The sequence below is a fragment of the Oryza glaberrima genome, chromosome 3 (assembly GCF_000147395.1).
Source record: "Oryza glaberrima chromosome 3, OglaRS2, whole genome shotgun sequence".
Taxonomy (NCBI): domain Eukaryota; kingdom Viridiplantae; phylum Streptophyta; class Magnoliopsida; order Poales; family Poaceae; genus Oryza; species Oryza glaberrima.
Window position 1 is genome coordinate 6,506,446 of NC_068328.1, and position 15,135 is coordinate 6,521,580.

Here is a 15,135-nt window from a genome sequence, read left to right on the forward strand (position 1 = left end):
GGGAGCAGTTGGCTGTAGGGGAGCACCGCTAGCTACGCACATGCATATGCGCCCACCCCACCCTGCAGCTGCATGCCGCGGCTAATTACACACCGCGCGCGCGCGCGCAAACCACCGCCATCTCGCGTCCATTGATAGCCTCTGGAACTCGCATGCACGGCGCCCGGCCGCGCGCGATGGAAAAGCCGTGCGCGCGTGGCGGGCGTACGTACGCACACTTCCCCCCCCTTTGCTGACCGGTACGCGCGCGCGGACAGTGCGTGCAGCGGCGGAGCGCGCCCGGGCGGGACGCGGCATCTCGCTATGGTGGTACACACTACTGCTAGGATTCGTCACGGAAATACTAGCTGGCAACCACTAGAAGCTCCCCCGTACGTACGCGTTGTCCAACAGGGGTTCGCTAGCTGCTGCAGGCTCACCCAACCCAAACTGTGGTGCCTGTGCATGCGCGCGCGCGCGTACGTACGCGCGCCCCATGTGACATGATCTACGGAGATGTGTGCCCACCATGTTGATTGACTGTTTGTTGATCGATCGAGTCGGAGTCAAGTGTATATGTATATGGTGGACGGACGCGACGGAGAGACGGTGCAATTCAACCTGGTCGACGTACGCGCAATGCTGCTGCTGCTGCTGGCTGGCGAGCGATATGATCATCGATCGGATTATTTGTGTATACTACGTGAGGTGGCTGGTGGTGCCAATTATAGTCAGGCAGGGCGTCCGGCCAGGGATCATGTCGCTAGTTACCCCGTACGTAACACCATCGCCATGTCTCTCGCGCGCGGCTGCAGGCATGGAGCTCTGCCATGCCCTGCCCTCGTGTCCACGCCACCGTGCGTGCCACCTACATTTACACGGGCGCGCTTGTTCTCGCGTCGACGCGCCTGGTGAATGGTGATCATAGCCGTTTGGGAGGTTGAGACGTTTGGCCCATCTACTAACTATACTATGCAGCTAAAGCTTACAGCGTGTCAGCTTGGGCTTAAGCGTTTGGGCGAAGAGTAATAGTGATAACGCTGACAGAGAGTGCCAAGTTGGGCATGGAACACATGACACATCACATGCCTGTTGCCATCCACCAGCTAGGAGATGTGACGGAGAGAGACGAGGAGGAAGCAGCGGCAGCAGCTGCAGGGCACAGCGTGCGTGTTGCTACAAATTAGCCACCTACTAAGCCTTCTGTGCCATTCCTCTAAACAAATTAGCCACCTATTCTTCTCTTCCCTTCCCGTCCCAAAATATAAGTACTTAAAAAATTCCATCCCAAAATACAAGTACTTCTACATTTTTTCAAAAAACAAAAGGATAGGTGTGAATTAAATAAGAGATGTGATTGGTTAAGATATAAAATCAATTTTGCTTTGAATGAGAAATAGTTATAATTAGTTAAAATAATAAAGTAGATGGAGATGTTGCTATATTTTAGTAGGATAGATAAGAGTAGCTGCTAATAATACTGCTGCTGCTGCTGCTGCTGTTATCATCTCCAGCTTTTGCTTCCGGCACGGTGAGTAAAGGGAAAGATGTGACCGGGGTAGCTTGTTGGTTCCATGCCGACACGGGGGCATTCCTTATCGTCGTTCAATAGGCGACACGCTGGCTGGCTAGCTAGAATAGCCCCTGGCTGGGACGCGAGACAGGACGCAGCACGATGATCTGACGGGAAAATGCCTCGCGGGCGTGTACTTCCACCAATAAGAAGCATGTGATCTGCAGTATTTGTGGTAATTTGTAAAGCAGCAAAGGGAGTTGGACATGGGCGTTACTCTGGTGAAGGCCAACATAGCCCGTAGGCCATAGCTTTGCACGCATAACCACTAGCAATGTCAGACAAGAAGATTAACAAGCGAGAGGGGAAAAAAAGAAGAAAAGATTGGAGAAATGCAATAGCATCTACTCCTACTAGTTTGTCACCTAGCGAAGCAAACAGAGAAAGAAGCCGCGCAGATAATATCAGAGGAGGTAAAGAGACGTACGGAGTACTACTGCTGCTGTTGTGGGCACCCTGATTATCCTCCTGGCCGGCTTTTACTGTCGACGCCCTGTGCAACTGTTACAAAAAAAGAAGCACATTTCAGTCACTTCCTGTGCACAATTCTACATCTTTGTTAGGTTGCAATTCATATCTGGTGAGCAATTGGGCCATCACAATTACGCAGCAGCCTAAAACCAAAACCAAATCTGAGGACCATCTCCGCAGACCAGACCACCATGGCCCACCCTCAAAGCCTACATTGGTCCATTTCTGCAGACGAAAACATGGTTTTCCATTCTAAATGTTCAATTAATCTTAGGTCCAGCATCAGATGTTCAATCATTATTTTTTTTCACAAGTAACGACAAGAATTTTTTTTACCAATGTGTAAAGTCAGCTAAAGGTGAAAAATAAGAACTGCTTTGGGGCCACAAACTGAACTTGGGACCTGATTCAGATCAAACAGCTGCAGTCTTCATGTGACATATCGATTATGACATGGGCACGTCTAGCCTCAAACAGAACTACAGCAACTTACCACGCCCCACAGGAGCCCCTCCGGATTGGAAATGTCTTTTGTGAAGCTTGGTTCTTGAGCATATAGAAAGCATTGCTTTTGAACGGATAAAGTGACAAATTGCGAACATTATGGAGGGAGCATAATCCTTTAAATCTCGTCGCTGCAGTATGAGAGAGGATCAGATGCACGTTATGACAAACACACTTTAACCCTACCTCCAGATGAGGTTTATCTTCCGTAGACCTCCAAGGGATGACCTTATCATTTTTTGCATCTGTGTTCATGATACAGTAGTGGCCAATTAGATCACATGCAATCGCCAACAGTTCAATACATGAATAAATACTACTTCATGGCTTGAAAAATACATTGACAACCTCTACAAGATACTAACATCAGAAACAGGTTGTTGTGGGTACACCAGAATCAGTTCAATTTGCAAATATCTTGCAGAATCAATAACTCTTTAAAAAAGGACAAGGCATGAACAGAATATGTTCCAATGGTGAATGCATCTGCTGGGACTTATATGGCAATTCTGCCTGGTGAGAGTATATGTGTGTAATGCTCCTCTCACCATTGCCCCCACTACCAGCTGGGCTTGGTGCTCCTAAAATCTGGCTAAGTGTGACCACCATTGCCCCTATCATTTGATCATATAGCTGGCATTTTGTGCCAATGGGCACAAGGGGGCTCACATCCTATCCCTTCGATATCAGTCAAGGCTACATAATTTTGAACAATGATATGTGAAGAAATTATACAGTGACCGCTGAATAACTGAAGTAACAAACCATCAACCCAAGTTACAGTACCACTCTTCCCTTTCTCTGGAATTTCTCAAAATGTTTGTACCACCAAAGGCCTGTGCAAAAACTACACTTTTGTACCACCAAAGGCCTGTGCAAAAACTACATTTTTCTTTACAGGTAGCATGTTGGTCATATTCTTTTGATTGTATTGGTGCCATTACAGAAGTTATTGCATATCCAATGTGACACATGCTCAAGATGACAATAGTAAATACCACCGCCGTACAGATCTTGGCTTTCTAACATTTTCAGAACATTTAAGTCACTGTGGCATTGCATTGAAAGCAATCAGGTGTCTTCAGAACCTTATGCTGGCGCCTAATGCAGGAATTTATTCGGGATAATGATGGACGGGCATTTAAAAGGAAAATGCCAAAATTTAAAGTCTGCAGAAACAGAAGCACAACCTGTCTCTATCGGTGATGACAATCAGCATATCACCATATCCTCATCTTGGTTGTCAGCAACTTGGGTAGGAAATCCAGACACCACCACTAGGAACAATCCTTAAGAATTAGCACATCACACCAAACCACATCCTGGAAACACATCCAAGATGTGGTTTCATTATGCTATAGCTCATTTTTGCAGTTTATGTATATATATAGTACTTCCTCCGTTTCATAATGTAAGTCTTTCTAGCATTGCCCACATTCATATAGATGTTAATGAATCTAGACACACATATGTCTAGATTCATTAACATCTAGATGAATATAAGCAATGCTAGAAAGTCTTACATTATGAAACGGAGGGAGTATAAAATAACTCAGTTCAAGCCCTGTTATTCACAAGTTTAGGTTGGAGCGTAAGTAAAGCAACAGTACCTTCTAGAAACATCCCCTCATATTTTCTTCAGATATCATCCCTTGCACCTTGGGGACATCAATGATGGACTAAAGCACGCATGCATCCAAAGATTGAAACCCTAAGAAGTTGGAAAGAAAGGATCAATTACAAGGTTTCAGCAAACATTTACATAGAAGACCCCACAAACACCTCAGCAGAACTGTATGCCCAACGAAACTGTGTGTCCAAAACTAGTTTCAAATGTGATGGCAAGCATAAAAGGCAACAACAGGGAACTCTTTTGTGATGTGCTACAAGGACTCAGTCACTCGGCAGATAACTGTAGCTACCTAGGCAAACAGCTAAGGACATGTAGAAGACATGGACCACAGAGAACAACAGTTTTACACTAATTGGCAAAGCATTTAAAATTTCACCGAATATCAGCTTTCAACAGCCGTCGTCACTCGGCAGCATGCAAATGGCAAGCACAGAAGCACTAGCAGCAATATTAATACAATCTTTCAGTACTTTTGACCCCCTACTAGCACCATAGGAGTTAGTGACTCTGATTATTGCTACCAGGCACACTGAAAAAGCTGCACATCTGCTACTGCAGAAAAGGCTGGCAAATTGCCACATTCATATAATTGATCACAGTAAATCTCCCAGAGAGATAGAACACCTGGTCTAGTACGGCTTATACATTGGCCACAGTAAAAACATGACAAACACTTAATTGATGATGTGACTTGGATATATTCTCATATTTACATATGGTAAATGGGAAAAAAAAACTGCACTCATGGCACACATGAATCACACTATAGGCAAATTATGCTTCAACTAAGTTGTACCCAACTTGACAAGGAATAGGTACTTTGAATATGAATATGAAAGAGTTCAAGATAACCCTTTGTAAGTCTCAATTTGTCATCTTAGTAGCTGATGAAAAAAGTTTGTTCAGCTTGTGTATATTTCAGTTAGTATGAAACCATCTATTTTGGTGTCATCTATACTCCTTTAAAAAGATTACAGTGGTGGTGGCAGTGAATCTGCCACCCCACCTACTCCTACTGTAGTTTTTACACATTATCCCTTAAACTTCTTAATATTATACACAACTAGATATATTTAGCCACATATAAAATTAAATTGAGGTGAGTATTCGTTGTAGCAAAAAGGTGGGTAACATAATCATCACAAACATGCTTTTATTTATTTAATGCAATATTATGATTTTTTCCTTTTATCCGTAGCAAAGCAATGGAATTTAGCTAGTAATTGAAAATCTTACTAGCATTACCAAGGATGCCTGTAAAGAACTAGATTTCCACAATGCAAAACAACGCAGCACAACAATAGCAAACTCTCAGAGTTAGATAAGAATGCAGTAAGATGGCCCAGCCAGTAACAGGATACTAGCTACTAAGAGAAACCATCAAGATAATACATCAGTAGATTTGGTGCCACCATTGTTTCCCTGAGGAGGACAAAGCATGTTAATGATCATTATGATCAGTTTGCAAAATGATTGATTCTACTGTGAGCTAGAAAGTTGCAACAAAGTACACATCATTGGTGCCCTGGAAAACAGGGTGATGAAATTTGAATAACTCACAGCATTCTGCTGGGTAGTACCAAGCAAAAGATAAAAAAGGTAGTTCAAAATGAATAGGTAACAGGCAAGCACAAAGAACAAATAGAAACTCCTAGACTAGCTCTGCAGTATTTCCAACTAGCAGAAACTGGTACAGCTCAAGTTTCATATCAATTTTTATCAAGTCTGGTGCAGTGATCGATGCCCCACTGGAGTGCTTACAGCCTAGCCCAGCTAAAAATTCCAGCAATAATCGTGGTGGTTGGTTCAGCCATAACCACACAGCCCATGATAGATACTGGAGTCCAATAGCTCAAAGTAAGAACACTACATCAACTACTCCCTCCTTCCATATAAAATTGTAAAAGCTTTTGTAAAAGAATGTAGGGAGCACACATATATCAAAGCACTTCACCCTTAATATCTAGAATAGTACTATGATAATTATGGGTAATTTAGTAAAAAGAAAAAAAAAGGTTTCCTTGCCGCCCTTGGTACAAGAGCCTGCAAACTATACGAAGCGAGTATATTGAAGGCTTGTTAGAACTTTTGCCAAGCTTAAGATTCTTTTATAATCCACTTTGTATAGATTCTGACGGTCTGGCCTAAATGACCAATAGGTAATAAACAGACTCTGAAAATTAAGACATAAATAATGTTGTATAAATAAAAAATTTGTAAGATAAAAGAACTCGACAGCATTATTGATAGCATACTCTCTAGCTCTAGCTTATCTTTATAAGCTAGTAAAACCCCTAAGTCCTAACAGATATTACATTTGACCATAACTTAAGCTTATTGAGGGCAAAGCTCAAGCTTATAGGCTGAGCCCTAGCAGATTCCAAAATTTGATCATGCAAAAACAGTGATTGCAACGTCTGACATTAGTATTTTTCATGAAAAAATGAATCTAATGTAGTGTGTTGGTTTCTAGTGCATGTGCTGATGTGTTCTGTGGTATAATAGCCTAAATTATATGCAAACGCCTTATTTCCTTGAAGTGTGGAAAAATAATAGTCTAAAAAGCCTATATGCAACAGACTCTTGTCTTGAAGTGCTTCAACGTAAGAGAATGTTGCATATCACTAGTATAACACTAAAACAAGGGGAAAGATCCTTCACTGCATAAAATGCAAAGTTCATGCACATTTAACAGAGTTTCACTTTCTTTCTAGAGCCTTCTATCTCAAAGAGAATTCAACTGGTTGACACGGTATCAGATTCATAGCACTCAACTAGTCATCCCTTGACCATTTCAAGTTCAACCACATACTTCTAGTCCTCTAGCCATGTATGAGCTATGAGGCACCAAATGCAAGGAGAGTGAACAAACAATAGCACTAATGTTTAACTTGTTAAACTTACAAATTCGTAGCTTATGCAGCTAACTTACAGATTATATCCACGTGCATCTCAATTTTTAGATATAGGAACAGCACCCATGGAGTCAAACGAGGTACTATAACAAGGCTAGAACTCATAGGCCACTTCCTTTTCTCTTGCCAAGGATGTCGGTGTCCTTACATCAATGTTAGACAATGGACATCTAAAAGAAGCAGAAGATGTCACAGATACATTATTAAGTATGACTGGGGAACCATCCAGTATGCTCTGAGGTGGGGCAAATAAAATCAGTAACAGTTTGATACAAATTTACAGACAAGAAAGTACCACTACTGGTTGGAAATTTTAGCCTGAACAGGAAGGGAAACATAACCGCCCAAAGTTCACTAAATTGTCAAGTCTGGGTTGAGCAGATTGCTCACCAGAAGGATTGCATAAAGTATAATCCCTGCAATAAAATTCTTAAATCCCAAAATCAACGAAAGGCACGTTATCAAAAAGAGATTTCATGGGTGAAAAGGATATTTTTAGTAATGCAAACTTGTTCTTAGTGAAAACTCTGACCTAAGGAAAATTGATCACAGATAATTTGTTCATGTATAACTCTTAAGCATGGTAATATAAGAAAGAACCAAACAACCAGCTATATACAAAGTTGACTGGGATTAAGTGGAACCAATTGGAATTTCAATGTGGGTTTCAACAGGTGTATGTAACATTAGTTCAATAGAGAAAATTAGATAAGTACAAAGTCAAGAAACAAAGCTGGTGCTACAGAAAAGTGGTCCACAGCAACAGCCTACATGCAGCACATTTGTCAACGATATGTAACTTATACAAATTTATATGGTCCCAACTCCCAAGTACCTCCATTAGTTTTACCTTTGTCTTGTGTACTCGCCATTATACATCCATGACCTCACAACACACCAACAACAAAGATCAAAATAATTCAAGCTTTTAACTGGAAATTATGTAGATAAAGGACAAACATAAATTATCTCTTTTAAGGTGCATTTGAAATTTCTGAGGGCTATTTCTTTGGGACATTTTGGGATTTAGTTCAGATTTAAACTAATTACTAAGGATGTGGATCCAAATCAATAATTCATATTACTTTTTCCAATGAAAAAGGCCTTGTGAGGCATGGTAGACCAAATCAATGATCATTTACATTTCTTTCATGGGCATAGCAAGGAAAAAGAATTATCTTGTTATGGTCATTTTCCCATGTGGTGTTTTCCCTATTTTCAAAGAATACCCAGTTTCGAACAGGTTAAGCTATAAAGAACATGCTTTATTTTTGTGATTTGCAGAAATAATATGTTCCAGTGTTCTGTTTGAGCACATTGAGGATCTCAAAGATATATGACTGGTTGGATTGTTGAAACTTTACTTGGTATATGCTCCAAATATCAAAGACTTCACACAAAAATGTTTTGTAGTAGGACATGCAAAATCAGTAGGTGCTTGTTGGTCTAGGATCCGTCCTTTGGGCTTTGTTGCCTGTCAAAATAAGATGGTAGTTGAAGATAGATTTGGTTATGTAAAAATTTGAGTTAAACGCAGCAAAAGAAAGTCTATGTTGAGCAAGAAGGAAAAGACCCCGGTGATGGCTGTCTGAAGTACTGTAGGCTAGACTCTTGTGTCGATGTGGCATAGAATAATTGTGAATTGAAAATTCAAGCTGGGGTTATCGTTGTTGCTGAGGGCAGTGTCTTTTGATGTAACCATGGTTAAATCTGGATAGCCTGTTGTGCTTAGTGCTTATATGGTTACAAAGTTTTTATTGCGTTGTGAGCAGCTATTTCCCTTGCTGTATAAACTCTGTTATATGTTTTCACTAAAAAAAAAAGAATTGACCCCCTTTCTCTAAAAATATAACTGCATCCTTCATAGAAACACAATTGCAGTAGTCAAACAATAGGATTACAGAAGATACTATGTGGGTTCAGGACACAAACTGCAATTATAGAACATACAAGCATGATATATTACCATGTATATTAACTACTAAAGCATTTGGCGCCATCAAGTCAAAGGCCAATACACAAGTAACCCCATCCACCAGTCATTAATGACACACAAAAATATCAGTGTGCGCACATACATGCGTGCCTAAATTCACTAACATTAATACTTAGCGGCCTCCGATAGTAGTAAAAGGAGAATAGTTATTAAAAGCTAGCATCCTTTGAGTTAAAGATGTCTACCATTTTTGTGTTGCTTACAAATATCTAAAATTAAACTGCAGCGCATGAAGCTACGATATTACTTTCCATTATCATAAGTTCTATATCCCACCCACAAATATATCTCAAGTGCCCAACTATTGCTGTTGTACTAACCTGCCGAGAGGACAACTCTAGGTATGTGATTAAATTCAAAACTAAACAGCTCAATCTGAATAATATCACATAGGTATGCCAATAGAAAAGCGTATGAGTAAAACATTTTCCCAGAAGTTCAAAGGAACCAGTGGCTGGCTATCCTATGAATCTAAACAGCAAACACACCGGCCATAAAAAAATAAGGTGCAGATAAATGAGGCATCAGTGTTTTCTCACACAGCAAGCTGAGCGCGTCAACAGCTAAGCAAAATGATTGTGCATACTATTCACAATTCACTCCAAAACAGAGTAGCGCGTGATTCACGAGTGCTAAATCGCGGGGGGAAAAAATAACCCAACATTATTAACCGCGGCAACCTCCTCCTTCCGTTCGGGCATACGAGGCACGGAAACCACGCGGAGAAAATATTAGCGCACCTGTTCTGGTCGGTCGAGAGCCCTCGCTCGTCGGCGGCCGCGCCGCGCCGCGATCCGGTGGCCGCGGTGGTTCGCGGTGCCGGCGATGTGGGGAGGAGAACGGGAGAAAGATTCGAGATTTTCGAGTGTTTCGTCCAGGGCTGGATGGTAGGTACTCGGAAGCGTTCAGTCTCTGCTTTGTGGGCCCATGTCCATCCCTCTTACGGTGGACCCCACCTGTCATCGACCGTTCAAACCGGAACAAAGCCCCCATCGCTCGCTCAGAACTTCCCAAGTCCCAACGCACATTGAAGGCTCTATATTCCCTTCTCTCCCAGCTTCTACATCGTTTTTCACTCGGCATTTTCCTTTCCAAACTGATGAACAGTATATTTTTTCTAAGATTCTCTATAAAAAAATTACTTTAAATGCTAATGAGCCGTTATGTTTTAAGTGCCTAGAGGATTACTCCCTCCATCCCATAAGGTTTTAAGTTTTCGTTTGCATTATTTGACCACTCGTCTTATTAAAAAATATATAAATATAAAAAAGAAAGTTATGCTTAAAGTACTTTTGATAATAAAGTAAGTCAAAAATAAATAAATAATAATTCTAAAATTTTTTGAAAAGACGAGTGGTTAAACAGTGCAAGTAAAAACTCAAGATCCCTTATAGGACGAAGGGAGTAGTTCTCAACCTCAAGTGCCAAACACATCCTAAAACCGCAGAGATTCGAATAGATGAACCGGGTTTGCATCCATCATGAGAGAGATGATCACGCACCAAGAGAGAAAATTTAATCCAAACAGATTAATCCACATAGTAAAGTCTCAGGTTTTACTACAATAATGCCAATCACGGCAAGTAGCTTAGCATAGTCAAGCTGACAACATCGGTAAGATGCGTCTCCATCCTCCAATCCAAGCAGAGTGGATGACGAGTTGGTTGTGCAGCAGATGAGTGAAAAATTCTAGCATATGAACTTCAGCATGGGCAGTCAGTTGTCCCGGTAAAAAAAATAGCTATGGCTCCTCAAGGGACTCCTTGATCAGCTTCTCCGTGAGGGATTTCGGGAGTCCCATTACACTGTCGATGGTGCCAACCTTCATAAGAGTTTATCAAATGTCAGGCGAGTACCATGTGTAAAAAGGTTTCTATTTTCACTGCTGAACCAAGAAGCAGGATATGCAAGAACTACACTCACAATAGCTTCCACAAGAGGTGAAGTCAGCGGGTGCTCTACCAGCAGGCCACCGGCAACATAGAAGACATCGCCCTCCTCAATCTGAAATATAAACAGGTGAAAAACATTGTTCAACTGAGTCAAAGTATCAAAGTAATCAAACTCCGGAATCAAAAATATAGTGCCAAAATAGCAAGAAATAACTTTTGCGACCAATGGCTACAAACTTACCAAACTCTCAACAACTTCATCGGGTATCTTATGGAAATAAACCTGTTCATAGACAATTATAGTGGAAAGTTATTATCAGGCCAAAAACCGCCTCCAGAACTCATATCAATGGCAATATAGGGTCCTAACTGATTATGTTTAATCATTAGGATTAGTTTGAATTTTTTTTGTCTACAAACAATGATAGTGTGATCTGATTGTGCACCTAATTCTACATGAAGACCTAGAAAGCTAATACCTCTGAGCCAAATCAGGATGCAAAAAAATAGCGTTCTACAATTAGTTTAAATATTCACATCAGTCTCAATCTGGCCCATCACTTTACAAAGATCACAAGTGACTCAGAATCTGAATGTTTGATACAAGTTAGCCCACCAGATTTCAGAAGTGATAAGCACTAAACAACATTAGAATTTAGAGCTTGAGGCAATTTGCATAGTTCACTTAAATCAGATTAAAAGCTCGGCCAAGTTTGAAGTGGAAGCTATAATTACACACGCACCCAATCATATTAGAAGAATAACAAATTTGAACTATTCACAGTAGTTCAAGTTTCAGGTCTCTCCTTGAAATAGAGTTGGAGTTAAAAATGAAATCTAGTCTCTGAGGTTTCATGCACGACTTTGATGTCCTGTTCCGAAATAAAACATCAAGAAATTTAGGTATTACTTCAGCTTTGTCCCATCCTTCCTTTCTGGCTCCACTTTTCACATTAGTAACAAGAACAGATCCAATTGTCGCTGCATGGCTTTCGGAGTATCCTGTAAACGGAATATAGTTGAGCAGCAGCCAGCAAGCAATACAGGGAAAGGACTATCTGAACAAAACTTGAGCTTATACACAATAGCACAAACCTTTGATGAACTTTCGTGCCTCTTCTGGGGTGCTAGGTTTTTCTCTAATCACTCCATCATGAACCACAACCTCCATCAGAAAGTAAAAATGAGAAGGATAAAAAACAAATAAGAACCAAAATGTTCATCTAAATACATGTGAGTTGAGTGCCATTAATGATGCATTTTACTACAGAACCATCCCTAAGTATTTCGGTTAGACCAAGCATATGCTAAACATCATTACCCATGAAGCCATAAATCACTAATGTCATAATAATGTGCCCTACAAAAACTAGTTTGCCTCATGAGTCATGACAAACAGATGAAGGTAGTTAGCAATGGCTATGGAAGGTTCAGTTTCCAATTTTCCGTTACAAGTCATAGGGAAATCACAAACATAGGAATGCTTATGATTATCTATACGTCAGTGCATAACTGATCAAACATGAGTAGACTACAGATCAAAATAACAATGGCAAGATGCCAAGCATATGAATATGAGTCAGGCAAACAAACAGGTTATGCCTCTGGAGATGGATCAATCAGTAATATTACACATACTCCTTCAGAACCCATCCTAGTATACCCTAATAACTATGAGACTGCCCTTATAATCAATAGGCATGTTTGATGGTCAATACTATTATCTTTTGAGCGGCATATAAGTTTAAAATCAAACAGAGAAAAAAAACACAAGCAGCTGAACCCAATTTTGAAATATGCAGCCACAAGAACGCTTTTAACAACAATTCAGCCTAGACTAGTGTTTGTTTAAATTGGCTGCAATATCTACACAAACTAGTTAAAATCATCTCACCACAACACATTACTGACTATTAAGCAGTTATCTCATAAGTAGATGTAAGCCACACACCTGGTCTGCAGTTATCAACAGTGTAGTCTCTTGAGAATCAAGAATTTCCTTCATCATCCCATTATCCCTCAGCTTCTCCATTATAGCATCTGCCTGCAAAATTAATAAACCATAGTAACATAGTACATAGTCAATGCCTAATTCAGAATGTGCTGCACAGTTGAACTGTAGTCTGCAGTTCTGCACTACAGCACTGAAAGAAAATTGTATCTAGAACCAGGAAAACATAAAACTTTTGAAGCAGATACAATAAATTAATGGAAGTTGATAAAAGGACAGACCTTTTCATGCCCAAACCTCCAAAATGTCCCCCTAAGATGTTTCTCTCGCAGTAAATAGTAAAACCTAGCCAAACGTCCTGCTGACCCACACAAGTGAAACTAATAGACTATCCCTCTGAAAACATATCTGCTATACAATTTTTATACCTATTGATAAAAGTATAATTACACTAATAGTCCAAATGTAACAATTCTAGTGTATATGCAACCAATCTACACTATCATAATCCAAACCCACCAAAATCATTTTTTCCTCTAACTAAAGCAGAATTTCTAGCCCTGTAGAGTGAACATGTAACATGTTACATTCTCTTTCTATCTCTTTAATAGCTGTAATAGACAAGTAGTCTACAACCAAACCAAAAATTGTCAGGCTAGGTCCAACTCCCCTCCCCCTCTTCTCTATCCTTCCTAAGAAAGTACTTCAGTACTTCTCCTTCCTAGCGAAGGAACTAGAATCCAAGTTCTTGAATAACAGGAGGAGGAAAGGAGTTACTTTTGCATGAGCCAGCGCGACCACAAGCTCCTCCGGCTTCTCCTTTCTGATCTCCTTTTCGTCAATATCCGCACTCTAAAAACCCCACGGGAGGGTAGAAGGGAAACAGTAAAAGTACGAACTAAATAAACCACAAGGAAAACAGACTAATAATAGAGTAAAAAAGCTCCAGAAAACATGGGGGCAAATCACCAACAAGAAGCGTGAAGCCGTATCCCATCTCGGCGAGAATCTGGCGGCGCGACGCCGACGAGGAGCCGAGGATTAGCTGCATCGTCAACCAACCACCAACACGAATTAGAGAACGAGATGTAACAAAGGAAAAAAGGAGGGATTTTGGGGGCGCCGTGATTACTCTGAGAGACGATGAGGCGGCCATTCTTCGCTCTTTCCTTCTCCGAGAGTAGTCGGCGGCGAGTCCACCAAGGAGGCAAGAGCCCAAGATAGCAGGAAAAGAAGGGGAAAAGAATCAAAGATGCGTGGTTTGAAGTGTGTGTTTATCACTGATTAGATTTTCCTTTTTTTGCGGTGATATCGTTGATTAGAGAAAGGAAGCCCAGTATCGTTATTGGGCCAGAGCTAGGCAGGAGAGAGAGAGACGACGAGGAGCTAAGCCATTTTTCGTTAAGAAAAAAGTCTATTTGGACTCCCTTAAGGCTGTGTTAGCATCAAACGGATGGCAACTCATTCCCTCCACACAGAAAACGGAGCAGATCATTAGCGCGTGATTAATTAAATATTAGCTTTTTTTTCAAAAATGGATTTATTTGATTTTTTAAAGCAACTTTCGTATAGAAACTTTTTAAAAAAACATACCGTTTAGCAGTTTGAAAAGCGTGCACGCGAAAAATGAGGGAGAGGGGTTGGGAAAAGGGTGTGCCGAACACAGCCTAAGTATTGTACCCCTCAACCAGAAATCCGGATAGGATGACTCCCCGAACTATTGAAACCAGAACATTTAACTCCCTCAGAGGTTTTACTGACATGACGTTAACGTAGCGGTGTTGACCTAGTCTTCGTCCCGCATGGCTTATGTAGCAATAGAATTTAAAAAATATATGTGGAACCATCTGTCATTCACACAAAAATATATTGTGGGGCCCACTTGTCATCCTCTCTCTCCAGCCCTTCCTCCTCCCTGTCTCTCCCTTATCCCAGCACGTGGGGGAGGATCTCGCGCGGGAATGCACGTGTGGGGAAGGAGCTCGCGAAACAAGCAGCGCAATTCCTCTCACTCTCCGCCACCGCCTCCTCACTGGTGGTTGTGGTCCTCCCGACGAAGTCATTCCCTCACCTCTCCTTCGTGCCCCTTCTGTTGCCCTTCCCCACCTCTGGCTCCGTCTCTATCCCCGGTAGCGTTGACGATGTCCCACGCCTGCGAGCAAGGGAGATAGCATTGAGGGAGACGGTAGCGCCATGCCGCGTTGTGCTCCTCCTTGCTGTT

The 15,135-nt window shown here is 41.2% G+C and overlaps 1 protein-coding gene and 1 long non-coding RNA gene across 8 annotated transcripts; both read right to left on the reverse strand.

The window, feature by feature from the left end:
• Positions 1 to 1,369: 1,369 nt before the first annotated feature.
• Positions 1,370 to 9,967, reverse strand: LOC127767539 (uncharacterized). 7 transcript variants are annotated; one of them, XR_008016479.1, is made up of 4 exons: positions 9,812 to 9,967; positions 2,517 to 4,238; positions 1,980 to 2,053; positions 1,370 to 1,713 (listed from the first exon to the last, which is right to left on the reverse strand). It is a non-coding gene; the product is annotated as an uncharacterized LOC127767539 (long non-coding RNA). The 7 variants fall into 7 exon arrangements; XR_008016481.1 differs by lacking the exon at positions 1,370 to 1,713 and adding an exon at positions 8,440 to 8,549 and having other exon boundaries at positions 1,720 to 3,849; positions 4,138 to 4,238; XR_008016478.1 differs by having other exon boundaries at positions 1,980 to 4,238.
• A 595-nt stretch (positions 9,968 to 10,562) lies between these two features.
• LOC127768876 (uncharacterized) lies at positions 10,563 to 14,180 on the reverse strand. Its single transcript, XM_052294542.1, has 9 exons — positions 14,047 to 14,180; positions 13,888 to 13,959; positions 13,692 to 13,766; positions 12,915 to 13,007; positions 12,059 to 12,128; positions 11,874 to 11,965; positions 11,205 to 11,246; positions 10,995 to 11,075; positions 10,563 to 10,893 (listed from the first exon to the last, which is right to left on the reverse strand). Exons 1-9 carry the CDS (start codon positions 14,068 to 14,070, stop codon positions 10,813 to 10,815), a joined length of 630 nt encoding a protein of 209 aa, XP_052150502.1. The 5' UTR covers positions 14,071 to 14,180; the 3' UTR covers positions 10,563 to 10,812.
• Between the last annotated feature and the right edge of the window lie 955 nt (positions 14,181 to 15,135).

Coding starts and splice junctions, on each gene's coding strand:
- LOC127768876 (XM_052294542.1), bottom strand. CDS start 14,070: ATGGCCGCCTCATCGTCTCTCAGA. Junction 11,966..12,058: donor GGCACGAAAGTTCATCAAAG/GTTTGTGCTATT, acceptor TTCCGTTTACAG/GATACTCCGAAAGCCATGCA. Junction 11,076..11,204: donor ATGAAGTTGTTGAGAGTTTG/GTAAGTTTGTAG, acceptor TTTATATTTCAG/ATTGAGGAGGGCGATGTCTT.